Source organism: Sinocyclocheilus grahami, unplaced genomic scaffold (genome assembly GCF_001515645.1).
Source record: "Sinocyclocheilus grahami isolate Dianchi unplaced genomic scaffold, SAMN03320097.WGS_v1.1 scaffold39.1, whole genome shotgun sequence".
NCBI lineage: Eukaryota > Metazoa > Chordata > Actinopteri > Cypriniformes > Cyprinidae > Sinocyclocheilus > Sinocyclocheilus grahami.
The window spans coordinates 3,519,563-3,543,776 of NW_015505218.1; the positions used below are offsets into that span (position 1 = coordinate 3,519,563).

The window sequence follows — 24,214 nt, forward strand, 5'->3', positions numbered from 1 at the left end:
CCGGCCCCCCCCCCCCCTCCCTCCCCCAAAGCTGTAAACCTAGGGGAAACACTGTGAATAATGATGTCATTATGTCAGATTGAGTTAGAATCGGACTGTGCCATCTTGAGTTTTATGACAGTACTTTGGATGCGTATGAAAAATATTATGTATATGAAAATCCAATGGAGAAACACTATGGAGTCTGTAAATGAGAATGTTGTGGTGGTCACACCTGGCTGCAACATTCTGTCCTTTCCATTCAAAGAGACTCCTTATTCTTATCCAAGTTCAAAGCATTTGAATTTTCATTTAGTTTGTTTTCTTCTGTGTGATATCTCATGGCTCTGTATAGTATCTTTTGGAGCCCAAACCAAAGCAACAGTTTCTCGCTCTCATTCCTCTGCTGCGGTCAGCAGGCCCACTCTGCCTGAGTGTGGCCACCTCTACGATCATGCCTCACTGTGTTCTTTAGTCCAGCAGAGAACAGAGAAACCCTGATTTATGGCAGTATGCCCAGACTTTTAAGTCCACAGGGAGCTCCCAGAGTTTTACAGCAAACTTTTCTTCTCTCTCTTGCCCTTCTTTCTTTCAGCCCATGTCTCTCATATTTTCTGTAGCTTTTGCTACTTTTGCGATTGTTCAAACCTAGATTTGATCAAAGTAGATTTCTTACAATCAATAATTAGCGTTGTTTGCGAAGGCATCCATCATCATTACTCCTGCTCATTTTGATGGTCAGGGATTTCAACAAACCCCCGATCCTAACTGTTAAACTTCGGTGTATACTTTTTCCTAATATGTTTGTGCTGTGAACAAAACAAGTTGAAGTGTGCTGTTACTTTGTTGCAACTCCATGGTATCCACTTATAGCATAATTTTCTACCAAAAATGTTATTTCTCATCTATATTTTAAATCTAGATTAGAATCTTAATTCTTTTGAGAGGCACTAAGGCGCAGTGGGGGAAAGGCATTTGATTCTGGAATGCTCGTCTCACAGTCTGGTTGACTTAACAGAGGGGGAAATATTGTTTTAACGTTTGGCCTGCTTCCCTGATGAATGGTTTGCCATTGCAAAAAACTAGCAACCCCTACTCATATAATGGCCATTTTATCTGGGCCAGATTTAACAGCACATCATGACTTATGTCAAGACCACTCTTTGGGAACTGGGCACATATAAAATGTTTGTTAGATTCTTGTTTTCCAATTTGCTGAGCAACCAGTCCCAGTGGTATATCATTTGTGAGAAGAGGCCTGGAATATGAGCTTCATATTCGGTGTTTTGGTAGGTTGGAGAATATTGCACAAAGCCTCTGTTAAAACAATTACAGCTGTTTGTTGCATTTATTGAATGCATGAAGAAAATTCTATGTTTTTATTTTGGTATTAGCATTTTGACAAGGCTTTACAAAAACCACATTTTGTAACGAGATGTCATATAAACTTTCACATGAATACATCCGCAAATAAAATCAGTTTGACACAGATGGTCTGGTTTTGGTATCCTGTTTTCTAACACTGATTTAATCTCTCGCACATGATCAAACTTTATGAAGCATTGTGATATTTTTGAACCATAAAATTAGGGGAAAGTATGATTGTATTGTCTCTTTCTTTCAATAGAGCGAATGGAAACGGCCAACAAGCAGCTCGCTGCAAAAGAGTGTGAAGGCACCGAGGACAATCGCAAAACCATCTCACAGCTTCTGGCTCAGAGTGAGTGGACTTCTAAATCTAGAAAAATCTAGCTAGAACTTCCTTGAAGCCAGTGTGATCACTTAAATGAACCATAGATTTGTTTTGAAATACCATTCATTTGTAAGCACAATCTTTAGTTGTAATATATTGGAAAAGAAAATGCTAAATGTACATTTTACTCATTTATCAGTTAAAGAGATTCAAAGAGAGAAGGAGAAGCAGGATATCGAGTTGAATTCACTTCGCTCCACCAACGAGGACCAGCGCAGACACATAGAGATCCGTGACCAGGCCTTGAATAACGCCCAAGCCAAAGTGGTCAAACTGGAGGAGGAGGTAAAGCTAATTTATAACCAATGGTACCCATGTACAATTTTAGGAATTCGATTTACATGCTTATATTCACTCCATAGTGTTTTTAAATTTGCAATGATATATGCGCACTTTTTAATAACTACTTTTTAAAAAATAAAGCATACATTTTAAATTGGGACAGAACAAAGCAGACATTCAGGTTCTCACTCGTCTGGTGTTCATATAATTACCTGCATGTCAAGAAAATTAATTTACATTTTCTATGATTTCTGTGACCATATGTATGTTTATGTATGTATATGTGTTCCCTTCCCCCTTGTGGTCACATTGTATGTTACTCTTTCAGAGCTAAGTAAATCTTGAAGGACTTCTGTTATTTTTTTTTTAAATTTTGGTAAGGGAGTTGCTGAATCATACTGCCATCCAGATGAAGGGCTGAGGCAGTTTGCCTGTTTGGTAGCCTTTCACTGGGCAGATTTTAGACAGGGCTTGATCTATTCCAGATACTTCACAAATTGCTTTAAGAATGCTCTGACCATTGAACAATATAGCAGAACAGATTGACTTTTGGGAAATAAATTAACATCTGTAAATATTTTCTGCTTATGAGTGTCTTCTTGTTGATAAACAAAGTTGTGGGTGTACTTTATCGAAACCAGCATTAAATGGACATTTCGTTGAGTCACAACCCACTTACCCTCAAATACATCCCTGTGGTACTCCACCACAATGTTTAAGCTCAACCTTCTTAAGTTCTTTGAAGTTCTTCCCATCAGCTCCTCATTGCTGCAGATAAGATCTTCAAGCTCGTCAACCGTTGGCTGCAACATTCTCTGAAACCACACAACCTTTACTAAGGCCATAAAAAGATTCAATAGGGAGAGAAAGCGATAAAAAAAGCCTTCTAACCGAAGTAGCATTGACGTTTCTGAACTCCGCTCTTGAATGTTTGTAACAGTTGGAGTCTGTGGTTGAGCTCTTTTGGCATTCTCCCAGATGGCCTTTTGGCCATCGCTGAACGGGGCACGCACCCTTGCGTCCCAAAATGCACCGGGCCGTTCCACTTTTGTTCTGTCCTGTCACAAACGCCCGCTTGTTCCCCTAACAAAGCCTCTTGAGTTGTCTGCCATGAAAGGACTTGAAGATGGCTGAATTCTTGCCCTCTCCACCCACCGCTTCCAAACGGGAGCCAAATACTTCTGTGCTCGCTCTCTCACTATGTTGTCCCCCCCTGAGCTAAATTGGGGCATTCATTTTGGCTGCAATTACAACCACTGGTGGATTTGAGAGATGTAGAGAAGAGAAAAGAGAGGTTGAAGGATACAAGGAGGCATTGTAAGGTGGATGGGGTCTTCTGGTTGCGGCGTGAGCAGCAGCGTCTGACCTGCATTCTCTGTGTTTGTATAGCTGAAGAAAAAGCAGGTATATGTGGAGAAGGTGGAGCGGATGCAGCAGGCTCTAGCACAGCTTCAGGCTGCTTGTGAGAAGAGAGAACAGCTTGAGCATCGGCTACGCACTCGACTGGAGAGAGAGCTCGAATCACTGCGAATGCAACAGGTAAGAGATGTACACGCTATTGTCACTTAATCAAACTTTTTACTTTTAATCGGAATTTGACCACATTCTGGCCCAGAACCATTTGTTACCTCAACAGCTATATATCCCTGGACCCCAGTTTGAAAACCCTTTAAACTGCAATAAGTGCAACCATTTACTCTTTCTACACACACAACAGTCAAACATGGATGAGTCCCAGCTGCAGGCAGCAGGAGCTCATGCTGTCATTGTGGAGATGATCCGTTTCCTTGTGTACCATCTTCCTGTGTGTCCAGTTTTTACTGACCCCTAATCTGGAGGAAAGGTTGCAGCTCACCCTCCTATGTTAATGTGTGTGTTGGAGGAGGAGGAGTAGCAGACAGCTGTATTCTTCATTAGGGGCCCAGACACTGGACATCCTTCCTCTGCGGTGTATTTTCAACCAGGACACCTGAAACAACCTTCAGATGAGATTAAAAGGTCCCACTTTATATTAGGTGGCCTTAACTACTATGTACTTATGTATATCTATTAATTATGTATTTTAAAAATACCTGCATGTAATTACATCTGTAATTAATTTCTATAATTACATTTATAATTACACTGTTGACCCATCCCTTACACCTTAAACCTACCCATACCACCAGACCTGCCCCTAAGCTTTTGCAATTCAATATGAACATAAGTACATTGTACTTATTTTTTTATGCAAGTACATAGTAGTTAAGGCCACCTAATATAAAGTGGGACCGATTAAAATACTTTAGATCAGCAGTACTCAAATCTTAGAGCCTGTTTACAGCTGGTCACTTCAGGCGTTTTCTCTGATTGCATAGCTATCTGATCATGAAAAGACCATGTGTAAATGCCCTCTGAAACGCTTTCGAGACTGATTTAAATCCAATCTCTCAAACCAATTCAGGAGGTGGTCTGGGACACATTCCAGATGAAACTGGACAAGTGTAAATGCATCTTACACATAGCATTCCACATTGAGAATACTCAACTCACAATTGATTACAATAGAGTTGAATGTTAGCATGTTGTTAAACTAACAGCACAGTACACTGTAAGCATAAAATACACAGCTCTAACAAAACATTGGACTTTTCCACACAACAAGTTCAGTGCAAATTCTGCCTCATAGACTCCATCAATCTGTCAAGAAAAGTTCAGACTTCATGGATTTAGTTTAGAGTTCAGAAGTATTGTGTATGTGGCCGAGTAATGCTATCAGGATGAGCTACCAACCTAAGGTTAAGGTTTATTATTTGTATTGTGTAGGCAATCAGCACTGTGAATGACATGACTAATGCAATCTTTAGAAGCAGCTGTGTAGGCAGGGTTTGCACTTTACTGATTTGTGGGAAAAAATTGATTGCAATTAGTTTGATGTTAGCCTGTTGCTAAGCTGCTGGTGTGGAAGTCACAGTCTAAAAGTAGACAGCATATGCAGATATTTTGTAAAATTGTTGATTTTAATTACATATAGTCAGATTAATTTTTTTGCATTGATTGCACTGATTGTAACCCTAGAGTTGATCTTTAGTCTAAGCCAGTTGGCTTATTTTAACTAGCTTAAATAGGGAAACATATATTTAATGACATTTTAGTCAGAATTTATTTACTTAACTAAGATTTATTAATGGTTCTTTCTTTCTGTCTCTCTCTCTCTCTCTCTCGCTCTCACAGAGGCAGGGTGGTTCTCAGAACCCAGTCAGTCCTGAGTTCAGCACAGCGGCTCTAATGGAGCACCTGAGAGAAAAAGAGGAGAGGATTTTGGCCCTGGAGGCCGACATGACCAAATGGGAGCAGAAATACCTGGAGGAGAGTGTCATGAGACAGTTCGCGCTGGACGCCGCTGCTTCTGTGGCCACACAGAGGTACACAAGTTCACTTCTATACACTAAGCCTACAATGTAGGAATATAGAATGTTATTGAAGAATTCTCAACATTGTCATCCTGAAAACTAACAATGAAAATATATTTTTACCTGATATGGACATTATTGGACCTAAAATGCATAAATGGACATATGGGACCCCCTCGAAAATGAGATGGTACATCTCAAGGGGTTAATTAATAAATTCAAACATTAAAATTGTGAGTGTGCATAACAATAACACTAAACTGAAACTCTATACTGCACTGCAGTACAAATGGGAAAAAATAAAACATTCATTTAGTAAACGCCTTCATTCGAAGTGACGATATGAATGATTACTATACAAATACTGAAACTATATAAAATAAAACAAAGTTTAAATTACTATTAGATAAAAACAGAAGCAAAACTATCTATGACCATTAACAGAAACTGAAACTTAACTGGAATTAAAAGCAAACTACAAAATAAAAGTAACAAGTGAAAATTTACTGAAAATCTACTCAGTTCCTCATTGGTTTTTATATTTGTTTATTTTCTAACCTATCCAGAGACACGTCTTCTGCCATCATCAGCCACTCCCCCAGCAGCAGCTACGACACTTCGGTGGAGGCACGTATCCAGAAAGAAGAAGAGGAGATCCTCATGGCTAACCGCCGCTGTCTGGACATGGAGAGCAGGATCAAGAACCTGCACGCTCAGATCATAGAGAAGGACGCCATGATAAAGGTACTGCATCAGCGCTCGCGGAAAGAACCGGCTAGCAAATTAGACGCACCTGCCATGAGGCCCTCCAAGTCCCTCATGTCCATAGCTATGGGCACCGGCAGCTCCAGCGGCTCCGGGCTGCTGTCACACTCTCTGGGTCTCAGCGGAAGCAGCCCCATCACGGAGGAGCGCAGGGAAGACCGCAGCTGGAAGGGCAGTCTGGGTAAGTGCATGAGAAAGAGATCTGAAATGCATTGCTGGTGGGACTGTTTAACCCTCAGAGAGGCCCCAGACAAAATGATGCAGGGCAACAACGCCATAAATGCATTTATGCTTCCAGAATTCAAGATATTGGTGCAAAAAATGCCCCTGTACAAGTTTTTGTCTCATACGAGTTTGTCCCATATCAGAAGTTTAAATGTGATTTTATACAACAGTTCAGTAAATAAGTTGATATTGTGTTATATTTCAAGCACAATAAATGTACAGCAGTGATTAGTTTCTGAATGAATCCGCGTTTTGAGCGAATCCTGTGAACCAATGATTCAAAGGCCTATTCATAAAGATTTACTTTTACTTCATTCCTGAATAAATCCACGTTTTGAAGGAATCGAATGAATGAATGACTCAAAGACATTTACCGCCACCTGCTGGCAGATTTTGTTTCTTATGTAGGATATCATTTCATAATAATAATAAAATAAAGGGATAGTTTACATTAAAACGTTTATCGTTTACTCACCCTCATTTCGTTTCAAACTTTTCTTTTGTAGAACATAAAATAATGTATTTTGAAGACCGTTAACAAAGCTGTTTTGTAACATTGTATGAACAAAAAATATTGAGATGTTTCTTAAATTATCTTCTTTTTTGTTCCATAGTTTGTTAGGCCGTTGTCGCCTAAATGTTTGTGTAATAAATTTTATGTTGAATCAAATAAAATATTTATTTCTAAAGCTACAATTTGTAAATGTCTACTTGATATTTTCTCATTTAACACAAAAATAGCTTTAAACAATCTTTTGTAGGTATTTTCACAATCAAATTTATTTTGCGATTAATTAGATTAATGAATCGACGCATCAAGTAATTAATTAGATAAAAAAATTTAATCGACTGACATCCCTATATTTTTACTAAATGTGTTAAAACAAAAAAAGCATCTCATGCTCTAAATTTTATCAAAATAAAATGTTTGACTGATTTCGTAACATTTGAATTAAAAAATAAAGATGGTGTCTGAAAGTTGTGGTTGATGGTTAGTTCTTTCCACTTTTGATGTCATTTCTAGTGAGAAATTTTAGTAAATTATTCACTTATCACCAAAACTCTATTTGCAGCCATAATATAGTACAATGTATTTATAATGCATTAATGTATGTCTTTTATCCACTCACATCTGAATTGTTCACGCTCTTCATGTTCCAGGTGTTCTACTCGGCCCAGAGTTCAGAGGTGACTCTCTGAGAACAGAGTCCATCTCCTCCTCTCCATCTCCAGTCCTGCCAGCCGCCACACACTCAAAGACCAGCAGCAGAGACAGCTACACCCAGACGGAAAAGGGTCAGGAGGCCAGCAAGCCGAGCACACCTGCCCTGCAGAGCGTATCCGGACCGAGCCGGATCAGCAGCCCGAGCCCAGTTTACATACCCGACCGCATCGCTGGTACAGCACACACACAAAATCACATATTAGCCATAATAAACTAGTGTTTTCTTCAGGTTGTGCATTTATAATGATAAACTAACCCAGAAACCACTAATGACTAGTTGAGTGCTAATTGATAGGAACAGCACAATAGAAAAGAAAATTTTATAAAATTGTCAATCACATGATTGTGTTATATAACATCTCATAATAGATGTAATAATTTATTCAACAAAAATGCAATTCGTACATACAATAACTTGAATACACTTCTACTTCATAAAGTAAAAAAATATATATTAGGCTCATGTAACTATCCTGAAAAAAAACAATTATTGAAAAGAAAATTCTGTAGTTTGGCATAATCTATTTGAATTATTTAATATTTTATTTGAATTATTTAATAAATGGACAGAAGCGGTTTTGTTAGAATATCATAAATATTTAAAAGAAGTACTTTCTGCATCAACATGCAAGGGAAAATAGGAAAATTGTGATACAAATATAAATCTTAAAATGTTGGATAATTTTACCTTTTATAACAAGGCGTCACTGGTTGGTTGGAAAAGTCATGTAGTGTAACTTCATAATATTTATGAATTAATAGATGTGTAAAATTCTTTTTAACCTAAAATATATATATATATTTCAGGTTATAGTCTGTAATATATTTATTTACTTATATATTTTATCTACATGTTTTCTTTTTATTAATAAAAGAAACTTGAACCTCTAACACTTGCACTCTCTATTCTATTTCTATTCTAACTACTTGTTTTATTTTTATTTATTATAAAAATGACCCTCTAATGCTGCTAGCATTCTCTATTCTTTTTCTATTCCTTCAACTTTATTTATTTAAAAAAATGACCCTATAACACTGCATTCTCTATTCCATCTACTTGTTTTCTTTTTATTTATTATAAAAAAACCTTGCTAAGTTTACTGAGTTAGACTAACCGAAACTTATCACAGCACTTACATATTATTGCTTTTTAAATTTTTTTTATTGCTTCTGTTGTCCTTATTTGTAAGTCGCTCTGGATAAAAGTGTTAATATGTGTGTGTGTGTGTGTGTGTGCGCGCGTGCACTCACATGTATTCAAGGAAAATTAATTTACATCACATGACATTTTGAGTCATTATTTAAATTTTTTTTCAAACCATATGAAACCAACTGAAGAGTTAATTTGCAAAAACTGATAAACGGCACTTTCCAAAAAATGAGCTGATTGCTGTGCATTATTCTCCACATATAGCGCGATCTGAACCCTAAACACGTTTTGTCAAAAAAGCCGGTTTTGTCCACTTTCAACTTTCAAGGCATCGCGAGTTCAGATTTTACTGCAGAAGCCGACAAGTCCATTTTAGCAAATCAGCGCGCTGTATTCAGGTCAGGTGACAAGGCTACTTTCACTATGAAAAGACATGCTAGCTGAGAGGAGTTTCAGCTGACTAAGTGAGTTCAGATTTTACTGCAGAAGCCGACAAGTCCATTTTAGCAAATCAGCGCGCTGTATTCAGGTCAGGTGACAAGGCTACTTTCACTATGAAAAGACATGCTAGCTGAGAGGAGTTTCAGCTGACTAAGTGATCGAGGATAGATAATTTCGACGAACTTGATGAACCTGTGATATCTTCAGGGCGAAAAAGGAAAATAAAAGCTGAAACGTTTTCACGGAACCTTGCAAAAGCAGCGCGTTACAATGGTGAGGGAAAAGCTCCGTTTATAATCACATCCATACAGTTCATGATCACAACACCAACAACGTTTGTCAGGCATCTACATTGTCATCTGAGGAGATTATAAAGATTAAACGAGAGTTTTTTTTAAACTCTAAAACATGAAATGTGGAGTTATCTGCTTTTGCTATAAAACAAACTTTAATATGTAAAAAAAAAAACATACTTTCAATGAACTTTAATTTGGTAAATTACCTGTATTTGTTAAGTAAATGTATTTGTTTAAGTTATTACTTAACCAAAACAACCCAACTGCAGTTTGATTGATATTACTTGGAATGCGCAATAAAAAAACGTGATTTCTGAAAATAAATAAAAATGGAGTTATCGGTTTTTGCAAATGAACTCTTCAACTTGAATACAAAGAGTACATTACTTAGAACATGGCTTGTTTTAAAGCAGCTTTTTAAAAGATTTTTCCTTTTAAGACACTCTTTTTACCTTAACGTGACCCTAAACATCTGCATGTTTCTTTGTCTCTACAGATGTGCCAGTGTTTCACAGCAGTACATTAGAGAGGAGAGGGCCAGTGCAGTCGCTCCCGCAGCAGAGCCTGCCGCCGCCTCCACTCCCAGCGCAGGACATGGACAGCGAGATGGTGGAGATACTCATCTGATCACACACACATCGATAAAGAAACAACTCTAAGCAGGTGAAGGAATCCGTGCACTTCTCTTCCCTCCGTTACTCTCAGATCAAGATTGTCAGGATGCTTAGGAATGCATTCAAATCTGCAAACAACAATATACAACGTCATTTACAATCAACACTTTTTTGTACAGTATTGTCTGGTGGTCTTTTTTCACCTCCAGACCCTCAGACCAAATATATTGGCATCATTTTGTTACATTTATTGCACTACTTTGTGTTTGTTTTTACATATTTTTTTTGGGGGGGGGGTATGCAATTGTTTTGTTGTGTATATGTACTAATAATAAAAATGTGGCACTTGAGTATCAAGCGATATGGTGACTAGCCGAACAGTTGTTACGTGTAAATAATGAATGTCGTAGGGCCTTTTGTAATCTAGGACGCATTGTCTGTACAGCTCATACTGTACGGTTCACCGTGCACTGTTTAAGAGCAATGGACCAACAAGCGTTTACCTGTGTCCACAAGCTCATGTATTCGTATGTGAAAGTATGAGTGACCCAACTGGTTTTGGGTTTGTCTGTGTGAGAGTCTGTAGTTTTCCAATCAGAACGGAGGTCCATCATTCCAGTAGAGCTACAGCAGTCACAACATGCCTTGAGTGAGAGGTATCCACATTTAGCGCGTGGTGGTAGCCAGGGGTCCCGGATTTCCAGGTCTGGCCTTTCACAGTTTGGAAAGCCTCCAAACCTCTCGTTTCAATGTGATGGTTACTTTTAAGTCATCGTTTTGTTTTGTAGATAACAAATGAGCTTTTTTCCAGTCTCGTGGTTGCAAGACAGACAATTAGCTCTTGACCAAAGGAATCCGTAAAAAAAATAATAATAATTATACACAAATGTTTTAAAGCAGGGCCAAGCAACGATCCTCATATTATTTCGAGGGTCTAACGTAATTCAAGATTACATGGATGTGTAAATGAGATTCTACCATGAAATCAGTAAATATCTATGAAACCATCTGATTTCAATGCTTTTATTATTTTGTCATGTGCTTTAAAGGTTTCATAACTTCTTCAGAACGACCTCTGGATCTAAATTGTAAGTGATTTTCTGCTCGATGCTCAGTCTCTGACGCTTACGCACATCAATGTGACGTCTGTTCGATATGTCTGTTTTCATCTGGAACGTGTCACATTTCGAGTGTTTGCTCATCTGAACCACTTTTCTAAAACGTTCCCTAGCAGATGTTACAACCACATTGAGCTGATTTATTTGTGAATTCGCTCGTGTTTCTCAGGTGCTTATACACAAATATGATGTCTTGCAGTGTGTTAACTGGCGTTTTTGTCATTTCAGAATTAATAAACTTTCAACCGCAAGTTTTTTAAAGCAGGTCATCATGTCAAAGAACTCAACTTCACATGAATGATTCTAGATGTTCACAATTTTAGTATTTTGTATTAATATTTACAATACCATTTAAAAGTTTGGGGTCAGTAAGATTTTTTTGTTTGTTTGTTTTTAAATCTTTTATGCTCATTAAGTCTACATATATTTCATCAAAATTTAAAATAACTGCTTTCTATTTGAATATATTTTATGTAGTTTAATCTTGGGATGGCAAAGCTGAATTCTCACCAGCCATCACATGATCCTTCAGAAATTATTCTAATTGGTTGATTTGGTCCTTAAAAAATATTTTTTATAGAAATGTTGAACACAGTTGTGCTGCTTAATATTTCTTTTGTATATTTTCTGAATATTAATAAGATCCTACTACATTTTCTGCTAGATAAAAGTAAAAAAAAATTAAAATCTTACTAGCCCTAAACTTTTGAATGGTTAAACTTGGTTAGCACTAATCAAATTTTGCCCCCTGTAGGACACACAAATCATTGCAGTATAAAATCCATTCCTCTTAAAGGGTTAGTTCACCCAAAAATTCTGTCAGCTGTGCCATGCGGATACATTTTCTACGTTGTTTACGCTTTGATTTGAATGAAAACAATGTATCTGCGTGACGCAGCTGACACAGAATAGCATACGCTGTTTACGTTCAGTGGAGACTCTCCAAAATGGCACCAGGGTCATTTTGGAGGAGACAAATTGTTGAATAAAGTAGTTATTTTTGTTTTCTTTGCATACAAAAAGTATTCTCGTAGCTTCGCAAAATTACGGTTGACCCCCTGATGTCACATGGATTATTTTACCGATCTCCTTGCTACGTTTCTGGAACTTGATCGTGGTAATTACATTGCTGTCTATGGGAGGGTCAGAGAGCTCTCAGAATTCATCAAAAATATCTTAATTTGTGTTCCGAAGATGAACGGAGGCCTTACGGGTTTGGAACGACATGAGGATGATTAATTAATGACAGGATTTTCATTTTTGGGTGAACTATACCTTTAAGGGGTCAGCTGGTGCAGGAAATGTCTTGTTTTGAGCCAATCATCTGAGCCCTAAATGCCATGTGACTAATGTGGAGCCATTATATGATGATTTCAAAAATACAGGGCTAAAGAAATATCCAACATAGCAGTTTCATAGTTATAGTTCAGTTTTTGGTTAAGAGACAACCATATACAATTCTAAAAGTAAAAATATATTTAAATATTTTATTTCATAACATTTTATTTCTTTTTTGGAAACTTGGACCAAATTCATTTGCAAGTAATCAAGTATTTGAGCACAGTCTCAGTTAAGCACATTGTGTGCGTCGGTACTTGACATTTTGTACACAATCGGTCTTTTCTCATTCACTCGAGAGATAGAAACTAGTTCTTTTTTCTTCCTTCCTGTCTTTCTTTTTTAGATAAGATCTGAAATTGTTAGGTCACCCATTGTCAATGCTCAACAGCTGTGTATTTCGGACAGTTTCAGCAAGTTTGAAGAGCACTAATCTAATTTGGGCAATGACAAAGACAATGGACCAAAGTGGACTGAGACAAAGGTGGTACAAAATACTGATAAACAAGCGCATTACATTTCAAATACAGTTCCCTGAATGCAAACTGAACCGGTCCCTATTGTAATGCTTTAAATTGGTCTACATGCAGTTAAAGTTTAACTGTACTGGTCAGTGATTTTGAGGCTAATCTGGTCAAGCAAGTCAACATTTCATTACCACGTTTATCAGTTTGTTCCACCTGAAGCCTCAGTCTTGTTATCTAAACTAATCTTGATGGTCTTGCTACATTTGATACTTCATAGTTTGTAAAGAAGAATGTGTCGGTCCATCTCAGGACGAATTACGAGAATGTGTTTTTGTATTATTTTGTATAGTATGTACCCTTGTGTCCCAATCAATGTTTTTACGTTCATTTCACTAGTATTTGTTTCTTTACAAAATGTCACTCTAGTTGCTGCTTGACAATGTTATTACTGTACAATGATGATTAATTTGAATTAAATTGTATTCCTGTTCATTATTTCCCATCTTATTTCATGCAGATTTTGTATAAGGCTTTGCAGTTTTAATTTGGTTTATAGTCTAAAGGGTTTCAATAACTTTTTCCTTGGTTAATTTAATTTTTTAATAAACGGATCCATTTGCAGTGTTTAGTTGTTCTTTGTCAGGCATCATGTGAATGCAAATTTTGCTAATTTAATGTTGACATTGAGAGATATCTGAGACTAATTACAATTTTTATTATTTTAAATATTCATCATACATCAGGCTGGGGAAATGAGTTAAAAAGGATGAAGGCTATTCAAATGCCTAACAGGAAGAAAAAAAGGAAATATACTAGAATGTCGTGGAAAAGTTCCTTTATTTCAGTAAATCAACTCAAATTGTGAAACTCGTGTATTAAATAAATTCAATGCACACAGACTGAAGTAGTTTAAGTCTTTGGTTCTTTTAATTGTGATGATTTTGGCTCACATTTAACAAAAACCCACCGATTCACTGGTGGATTCACCATTCATCTCAACAAATTAGAATATGGTGACGTGCCAATCAGCTAATCAACTCAAAACACCTGCAAAGGTGAGCCTTCAAAATGGTCTCTCAGTTTGGTTCACTAGGCTACACAATCATGGGGAAGACTGCTGATCTGACAGTTGTCCAGAAGACAATCATTGACACCCTTCACAAGGAGGGTAAGCCACAAACATTCATTGCCAAAGAAGCTGGCTGTTCACAGAGTGCTGTATCCAAGCATGTTAACAGAAAGTTGAGTGGAAGGAAAAAGTGTGGAAGAAAAAGATGCACAACCAACCGAGAGAACCGCAGCCTTATGAGGATTGTCAAGCAAAATCGATTCAAGAATTTGAGTGAGCTTCATAAGGAATGGACTGAGGCTGGGGTCAAGAGCCACTCCAAAATCATCACAATTAAAAGAACCAAAGACTTAAACTACTTCAGTCTGTGTGCATTGAATTTATTTAATACACGAGTTTCACAATTTGAGTTGAACATTCTAATTTACTGAGATGCACCAGTAAACATTCATATTTATACTTTCATAATAAAGCATGCAGAAAATCTCGGCATTTACTTAATTTGCAGAATAAATCAAATCCAAAATACTAGCTACTAGTCTGATCAAAAGAGCCAGAGGGACTGCATTACTGAATGACATCATCAGTGAAACTCTCACGAGGAGAAAAACATGCTTGAGTTCCTCAAATCACTTGTAACGCAAAGTGGCCCATGTCACTACCGTGATCATGTGACACATCCGAGTCTAGGTTCAGAGTCTTCTATAGAAGTGGTTTCTAAACCATCCATTGACCATCATTTTTTAGAACAAATTTCGTAAATCTCTATAGAAATATGTGCAGTACTGTACTTCCCAGTAAACAGCTCCGCTGCTCTTGTAGTGCTGTCTGTATAGTGCAGTGTTGTGGAGTGTGAGCCGTCATCTGCGCATCCACAGCCAGCCGTTGATCAGACAGGCAGACAGTAACATAGAGAACAGCACCAGCTCTGTCTGTCTGTGCTCTGCGTTCTGTCTCTCCAGCCCTGCTATCCTCCTGCTCATCTTCACCACCTGAAATCAAAGGAACAATCAATGTCATCCACACTATACATACTAATATACTGCATGCTGTTAAGAGGTTTAGGGTTTGTAAGATTTTTTCAAATATATTTTTAAAGGAAATCTGCATTTATTTGTTCAAAAATACAGTAAAACAGTACATTGTGAAATATTATAACAATTTAAACAATGTTTTCTATTTAAATATATTTTAAAATGCCATTTATTCCTGTGACTGCAAAGCTGAATTTTCAACATCAGTCTTCAGTGTCACATGGTCCTTCAGAAATCATTCTAATATGCTGATTTGCTGCTCAATTATGAACAATGGTTCTTATCAAAACTGAAAAACTTTTTTTGTATAACTGTACGTCTTTACTGTCACTTTTGATCAATTTAATGTGCTATATTGCTATATACCAGTTTGATTACATATACAGTGGTGTGAAAAAGTGTTGCCCCCCCCCCTAAATTTGTTTGATGATCTGAAACATTAAAGTGTGAAAAACATGCAAAAAAATCAGGAAGGGGGCCAACACTTTTTCACACCACTGTATATATATATATATATATAGACAGAGAGATAAAGTTACACAAAAAGCCAATTCACCAATATTTTAAGGGGAAAAAATATCCAGTTTATTTTCTTGTAAATTGGACTATACTCCTCATATTGTACATTTGTTTTTCTGGCCTTTGGTTGTGTCTTTTTTTTTTCTTTTTTTTTTTACCAAACATGATTCTAATAATAATTTGGCAACATTATAAACTCCCGACTAAGAAAATCATTGTTGACCAAAAGCTAAATGACTAGACAGACAGAAATATCACCAGGTCAATTAATAGTGGTCAATATTTTAGTTTTTGATTTTTAAAAAACATATGTGACCCTGGACCACAAAACCAGTCATAAGGGTAAAAAATTCTTAAATTGAGATTTATACATAATCTGAACCCTATACATCAGCTGAATAAATAAGCTTTCCACTGATGTATGGTTTGTTAGGATAGGACAATATTTGGCTGAGATACAACTATTTGAAAATCTGGAATCTGAGGGTGCAAAAAAAAAGAAGTGAAAATCACCTTTAAAGTTGTCCAAATGAAGTTCTTAGCAATGCATATTACTAATCAAAAATGAAGTTTTTATATATTTACAGTAGGAAATTTACAAAATATCTTCATGGAACATGATCTTTACTTAATATCCTAATGATTGTTGGCATAAAAGAAAAATTGATAATTTTGACACATACAATGTTTTTTTGGCTATTGCTAAAAATATACCCAAGTGACTTAAGACTGGTTTTGTGGTCCAGAGTCACATACTGTATATACGCAACAATTAGTCCATGTAACATTGTCAACTACAGATTTGTAGAGTACTGTATTATACACATTGTATTCATACAAACTACATGTAAAAACGTTGTATATGCTGTGTTATGTGTATACAAACTTCTGTATGCATGACATACAAAATTGCACAACTGAACAAAACTGAGCATGGATGAGTGCATTGTTTCTCAGTGAAATCTGAACTTCAAGCACTCACCTGTCTGCGGAGCACCATGAACTCGACAGCAGCACCTGTGTCCTCTTCAGGACCGAGCCAGAACTCCTGCGAGGCACTGTGAGACAAAAATAGATGTTAACAAAAACTTCAACATCTTTCCACTGAAACGTACATAACGCCCTCCCTTACATCACTGACTGATTTACTTCATTCAACGGGCTTCCAACACAATCTGTTATGATAAAAAAACCTACATAAACAACTAAACAGGAAGTGTTTGCTTGCTCAGCAGCATTCCATTATTGTATACATGGAAATTGCATGAGCCACTGTCACCTTGTCCTGCTTTGATCAGGTTGAACCTCCACAGCCTGAGAGGGATGGTTTTCTGGGTAACCAAACCTTAAAACACAAGAGAGACACCAGGAACCACAGCAGTCCACAATGAACATGATTTCGTGAACGATTCAATTCAAAATGAGAAGGGGGGAACTAAAAGCTCAAAGCTCAGTTTTAGAATGCTTAAGGTGCTTGTTAGTTGCTCAGGTAAAGCAATAGCAGTGAATTCAATCAAAGCCCAAAGCTCTGATGTGAATTTGCAGGCATGAAAGGTGCACCAACTCTAGGATCCTGACAGGAAGCCTAGTCTGAGGCAGTTCCATCAGAAACAACCAAACCAAACAACAGGGATTCAAAGGTCAGAGCAAACAGCTGAATATCCCAGGTTAGTTAGAGCCCACAACCGCAGGAAGTGGACAGGCAGGGCATGAAGGATGAGGGTCCGTGTCACCTGGAGGAGTATATTTTGGTGACGGTCTGGAGGAGTTTCTGAGATGCCTGCTGGCCCAGCTCCTTGGCGGCCTGCAGCATGCTCTGTGGGGACAGCAGGTTGGGTGGGATGGAGGGGAGTCCTGGGGGCTTTGGTGGGGACGGGTCTGTATGCACGACAGGTGGGCGTCCAATACTGCGGCTATTGCGGACAGGGAAGGGAGAGTACGGACATAGAGGAGCACCGCTGTTATTTAAAGACTGACACTAGCTGTATCCCACAAACCTGACATGCTTCATTTGAACGGGTTTGTTTAAATAAATGTCTCATCAGATAAATGAGTCTGGTAAATAAGCTTCTCATTTAGCACAGAAGGTGAGGTGAACTGACCAAATGCAACAATCAACCTCTCCTGCCCTCTAGAGGCAGTTTGGTGGTAGTGAGACATGTATGTAAAGGCTATGAAATGGATACATACTGCAGTAATTCTCTGGGAAAATATCAGGAAAATTTTGTATTAGGGTTGATGACAATGAAATACATTTAGAAAGTTGTTTAAATCTAAATTTAAAACAACATTTGCTAGTTCTTTACAATCATGCCACTTTTATAAGCCATGTTGTACTTTTTTATCGGTCACACCTGGACCATTTAAAAATGAACTAGAAAAGTTTAAAATTGTGATTAAAAACTTTTACCCTGTTACAGGATATATACTTTTGCTTATACAATTTAACTTAGAACCTTGATGTTGAGAATAAAAGACTATGTAAATGACTATATTATGAACACTGTATTCATGTAATACAAAATATGTTTTAAGGATATACACCAATATACATATTGAAAAATGTACTATGCAAAATACTCTCCTCTTTACATTTTCAAATAAAATATAAAGACATTTATATTTTACATTTATGTTACAAAACAGAAACGAATCCTGCAAAAAATTATGAAAAAAATTAACACCGATAATACTGAATTATTAATAATAACTGAAAACAAAAAAAATAATAAATCAGAATGATTTCTAAAGGTTCATGTGGTAGTAATAACTGCTGAGAACTCAGCTTTGCCATTACAGTAAAAAAATAAAAAATTTAAAATCATCACGATTAATTGAATCCACAATAAAAGTTTTTGTTTACATAATATGTGTACTGTGTATATTTAATATGTATATATAAATACACACACATATGGTATATATTTTGAAAATATTTACATGTTTATACATTTATATATTCATATTCTTATATTTTTTTATTATATATAAATATATTTAATATATAAACATAACATATTTTTCTTAAATATATACATGCATGTGTTTGTATTTATATATAAATAATAAATCGACACAGTATACATATATTATGTAAACAAAAACTTTTATTTTGGATGCGATTAATCATGATTAATGTATTAACATGTGTACTTTCATTCTGGTCAATAATATTTGTCAGCTTCTTCGTATATTTGTATATGACAGAGCATTATAACGCTATAATAATAGGATTCCCACAGAGTGCTAAGTAAACTAGTAAACAGTGAACTGGACTTACGGAGACTGGGAGTGGAGTGTTTGTCTGGAGTGTGTGGGGGTTCCAGGTGGGGTTCGACCACAGGCCTGGTCACTGTAAGACCTTCGCAGTGGACTCTGTGACACATTACAAGCAGGGGTGTAACGATTCACTCGGTTTCTCGATGCATCGATTACAAACCCTGACGATGCAATGCATCGATCTTGAAACATGGATTTTTTAATCGTTGATTTCGCACAGTAATCGATTTAAAACGCTAAGAATCGAATGAATCGCGATTTCTATAGCGATTCAATGCTTTCAAAATATATAGGTACACATTAAATTATTACAAGCAGGAATTAATGGAGACCTTGAACAGTGATCGTGCCTCTCATCTCTCCTTTCACGCTCTCCACTATTTACCACCTGTGACTGTCACAGGATTGCGCTCGCACTCCGTTCGTCTCACTGACACATTTTTTGAGCAGCTGATGTGTGATCTCTGTGATCCTGAGTACTCGAGGCCAGTAAGGCTAAAGTGAAGTAGTTTTGCTTTTCTGTAGTTTTTCCAATGGCTCTCGGTCATACCGACGATGACATTACCTGAGCAGTCGAAGGCTGCATTTATTTTGGGGAAGAGAGTCGGACTCGTAACCCAAAGGTTGTGGGTTCGAGTCTCGTACCAGCAGGGATTGTAGGTGGGGGGAGTGAATGTAAAGCGCTCTCTCCCACCTTCAATACCACGACTGAGGTGCCCTTGAGCAAGGCACCGAACCCCCAACTGCTCCCCGGGCACCGCAGCAAAAAAATGGCTGTGTTCAATGGGTGTGTGTTCGCGGTGTGTGTTCACTGCTGTGTGTGTGCACTTTGGATGGGATAAATGCATGGGATAAAGGCTTCTGTGTAATTTGCCCCCTGACTAAGCATTTAAAGAATTTAGGGGAAGCATTTAAATAATCCTGTGAATGCACTTAAAGAATGCAGAATCAAATCGTTAATCGAATCGAATCGAATCTTTGTGAATTTGCAAAAAAATCGTTCTTGAATCGAATCGAAAACCTATGAATCGTGAATCGAATTGCTGTCTACCCAAAGATTCACAGCCCTAATTACAAGCAATATCATGAACTGGAATGAACCCATTTATGACCCTCACTGACATTTATATATATTTTTAAATGGCTCAAGTTATCCAACAACTTTTTTTACACCATTCTATTATTAATATAATATAAACTTTTTTCAACACGTCACATTAAAACAAAACAAATTGTGATTGGACACTTCACGCCCCAATTTATCTCCCTTTTGCCATCTAGTCAAGGGTTTGGCTATGTGAGAATACCTGGACAGGCTCTCTCATGAACGCCTCCCTGTCCCAGGACCCATGCTGCAGGTCCCACATTGATGAAGTGTGTTTAGTGAAGAGAGGTCGTGGACTCAAATCAGGAGCATCTGTTGAAAAAGATTTAAGAGGACACATTTTGGAAAAATATACACTAATCATAATTATTATTATTATGTTTTTGAAAGAAGTAACTTATGCTCACGAATCTTGCATTTATTTGACCAAAAACACAATGATAGCAGTAATATTAGTACAATTTAAGAGTTGTCCATTATAATATATTTTCAAATGTAATTTATTCCTGTGATGGCAAAGCTGAATTTTTAACAGCCATTACTCCAGTCTTCAATGTCATATGATCTTTCTAATAAATCATTCTAATATGCTGATTTCATTGGTTATTAATAATGGTTCTTATTATTATCATCATCAATGTTGAAAAGAGTTCCTGCTTTTTAATATTTTTGTGGAAACTGTGATACTTTTTTCAGGATTAATTGACGAATAGATAGTTCAATGAACAACATTTATTTCATATAGAAATCTTTTTTTAATGTCATAAATGTCTTTAAAGGGGTCATATGATGCGATTTCAAGTTTTCCTTTCTCTTTGGAGTGTTACAAGCTCTTGGTGCATAAATAAGATCTGTAAAGTTGCAAAGACTAAAGTCTCAAATCCAAAGAGATATTCTTTATAAAAGTTAAGAGCCAGCCACACCTACCTAAAACGTCTCGTTCTAACACGCCCCCACATGTCTACGTCACGATGTGGGAAGATTTGCAAGTACTTTTATTCTCGCTGTAGTATTGTTGTTGCCGCCGCCATGTCGTGAAGAGCTGTGTTTCGTTGTTGTACAGTATGTGGAAAATAATGTGTTTTTTGAACTTTAAACCACATAAACACATTTCATTACACCAAATACACAAAATAATGTTCTTTTTAGCAGCATCATATGACCCCTTTAATTTCACATAACAGTTTTTACTGTATTTTTGATCAAATACATCAACTACACATTCATATATATGTGATCCTGGACCACAAAACCAGTCATAAGGGTACATTTTTTGAAATTGAGATTTATACTTCTGATATATATCTGAAAGCTGAATAAATAAGCTTTCCATTGATGTATGGTTTGTTAGGATAATATTTGGCTGAGATAGAACTATTTGAACATCTGGAATCTGAGGGCGCAAAAAAAAAAATCTAAATATTGAGAAAATCGCCTTTAAAGTTGTCCACATGAAGTTCTTAGCAATGCATATTACTAATCAAAAATTGCGTTTTGGTATTTACGCTAGAAAATATTTACAAAATATCTTCATGGAACATGATCTTTACTTAATATCCTAATGACCTTTGGCATAAAAGAAAAATCGATCATTTTGACCCACGCAATGTATTGGCTATTGCTACAAATATACCTGTGCTACTTATGAGGGTCCGGGGTCACATATCTGACCTGTAACCCATTACTGAACATAGATATTCTGAACTATGAGCAATATGCAGTCTACCTGTTAAGGCCAGTCTGTCTGGGATGTGCATGCTGTAGGCAGCAGGTAGCTCTTCATGTCTTTGCTCTGCAGGCTCATGTGGCGCTGGACCGACCCTCAGCCGCTCAGGCACGCGCATCCTCTGGCTGATGACCTCAGTGAAGTAGGGGTCACGCTCGCGCATCGGAGGACCATCACCAAAATACCCTGGAGATGCCATAACTAGCCTAAAGCCAGTAAAGGGAATTAGACTGACCGCTTGGCACAGCATCAAATGTTAAGCTGCGTTACGTGAGCGAAACAAACACACGGACTGAAATAGAGTACAAAATTGGTAAGTCATTATTTTAAAGAACCATAATGTAGCAGCAAATGCTCAAGATAACTGCTGCTTGTAATATATTCAAAGTGAGCGGTCATTGACCCATGTGTGTTCAGATAACGTTAGAGGTCAGCCATCAAGATAGTTCCTTCATGACCTACAGTCTCCTAGATAGACGTCCATTCTCGACTAAGCAGTTTAACATTTCTAGACAGCAGCTGTTACTGTTGAACGTCTACCTGTTGATTACAGCTCGCGGGGCTAAATTTATCAACTCATAACGTTAACGTTACATGGTAATGTCCACGGCTTGGACTAAGCGGTTTGGTTTCGTTTTCCCACTCAGACTTATGAATATCTACTAGCGATACAATAGCAAACAGAGCGTTTAAGTGTTTGGGCTTAATAAAAACACTTCTTTAAACTTCAACCAAGCCGTTCAACCCACCTTCACGCAGTTCACGTCGACTGACGTACGTGACGTCATGTGACCGCGAGCAAAAGTGGGCGGCGCATACACGTGCTGTCTCGCTGCTGAAGATAACAAATAGTAAAGCTATTGTAAATGGAGTCTTAGAAGCTATTGCGACTTTTTAAAATGCTAAGCATAAAATATAACGTCTAAATATGGCAATTTACTTAATATATCCTGTTCCTGTGACAGCTCTATACAAAAAAAAGAGAAAAAGAAAGAATTGCGAGTTTGGGACATCTGCTTTGAAAATTCATGAAAAATTTTTTTTTTTCAGACATAGGCTATATAGAGCGTTTTCGTTCTTTAATAAACTATTATCCAAGAACATCAGTGTTTTCACAAAAAGGAAATTGGCACTTTCAATTAACAGTGTGATCTCAGGGAAAGCAAGACATGTCTCAGAAGTAACATACATGTGAAATGTTGTTTTATCTCCCTTTATTTAACAAATACAGATGTTTTGAATATAAACTGTGTCCATAAATCCAAATTTTTGAGCAAAATGTAAACGTGTAGAGTTTTTCTAACAGGCTTGTTGACTTAATGCACTAAAATGAAATAAACCATACTAAAGCCTATACAGAATGTACTATAAAACTACGCAGACATTAGCAGACATATAAAGACAAAAACACAAAATTATTAAAATGGAAAATAAAAATCGAAAACTAATTTAAAATATGAACACAAACTATAATAGTACGTCAGTGATACTAAAATAAGTTCTCTAATCACAACTCTTCCATTAAGCAGATATGATATGTACTGTACATTTAAATTGAATGAAATTATTCATATATGATGTTTGTGAAAGAACAGGAACAACATCATTTTTCAAAACATATCAATCTCATTGGAAGCTCTGTTAAGATACATGTGTGACAAATCTTTAAAGAAAAGCTATATAGATTTGTTATGGAAGACTAAAGACTTCTGGCTGTTTTTAAAGTCAATGGTCTATTAAACACAATTAAAGCCTAATTAAAAGCACTAAAGAGCAATTAGCGATCATTTACTTTGGGTGAGATACATACTTCATTGATAGTTAATGCTGTTAACAAGTCTGTGCGGCAAAACACAAAGCGCTCAACATGAATAAAACTGAGCTCACAGAGATGTTCATTTTGTTTCCTAATTATATTCAAGTTTAAATATGAAGAAATATTTCTAAAGCAAAGTAAAATAATAAAAAATAAAACTGGATTCATGCATCAGTTTACTATTTACGCAACTGACTTTCATGTGCGACTGATTATATGCAATGTATATTCACACTAAATGGATATTTGAGTATATTACATCCATTTGGTATAGAAATTACCATGATGTCTAAAACGAAGGAAATTTGATACAAGACATACACAAATGTACAATTCTGTCATAATTATGAATTTCAATACCAGTGCTTATGTTCATAAAATGTGTTTACATTTAAATGCAAAATTGTTGTAACCAGCACAAACAGATCTAAGATAATTAAGAGCCACGGTGGAAAAATATATATAAATGTAAAACAAAAAATCATATCATGAATGATGAAAAAAATCATGCGATTTGGCTTGAAGAACAACAATGATGTATCACGTTTTGGTTTAGGATATAACATATATTTAGCATATAAACAAAGCCTGTGGCTTCTGTGGCACATTCTTACTTGCACA

The 24,214-nt window shown here is 36.7% G+C and overlaps 2 protein-coding genes across 3 annotated transcripts in view; one reads left to right on the top strand and one right to left on the bottom strand.

The window, feature by feature from the left end:
- LOC107581942 (angiomotin-like) overlaps positions 1 to 11,003 on the top strand; it is a 16,899-nt gene extending 5,896 nt beyond the window's left edge. For both annotated transcript variants that reach the window (XM_016267636.1, XM_016267635.1), the window contains exons 6-12: positions 1,607 to 1,699; positions 1,872 to 2,017; positions 3,404 to 3,553; positions 5,228 to 5,418; positions 5,973 to 6,352; positions 7,558 to 7,794; positions 10,005 to 11,003. In XM_016267636.1, the coding sequence (XP_016123122.1) occupies positions 1,607 to 1,699; positions 1,872 to 2,017; positions 3,404 to 3,553; positions 5,228 to 5,418; positions 5,973 to 6,352; positions 7,558 to 7,794; positions 10,005 to 10,135 (1,328 nt within the window). In that variant the 3' untranslated portion in view covers positions 10,136 to 11,003. The remainder of the gene's footprint in view (positions 1 to 1,606; positions 1,700 to 1,871; positions 2,018 to 3,403; positions 3,554 to 5,227; positions 5,419 to 5,972; positions 6,353 to 7,557; positions 7,795 to 10,004) is intronic.
- A 1,453-nt stretch (positions 11,004 to 12,456) lies between these two features.
- LOC107581943 (mitochondrial fission factor homolog B-like) lies at positions 12,457 to 22,596 on the bottom strand. Its single transcript, XM_016267637.1, has 9 exons — positions 22,527 to 22,596; positions 21,778 to 21,983; positions 20,254 to 20,363; positions 18,948 to 19,042; positions 17,401 to 17,580; positions 16,947 to 17,012; positions 16,650 to 16,725; positions 14,553 to 15,106; positions 12,457 to 13,857 (listed from the first exon to the last, which is right to left on the bottom strand). Exons 2-8 carry the CDS (start codon positions 21,974 to 21,976, stop codon positions 14,975 to 14,977), a joined length of 858 nt encoding a protein of 285 aa, XP_016123123.1. The 5' UTR covers positions 21,977 to 21,983; positions 22,527 to 22,596; the 3' UTR covers positions 12,457 to 13,857; positions 14,553 to 14,974.
- Positions 22,597 to 24,214: the final 1,618 nt, after the last annotated feature.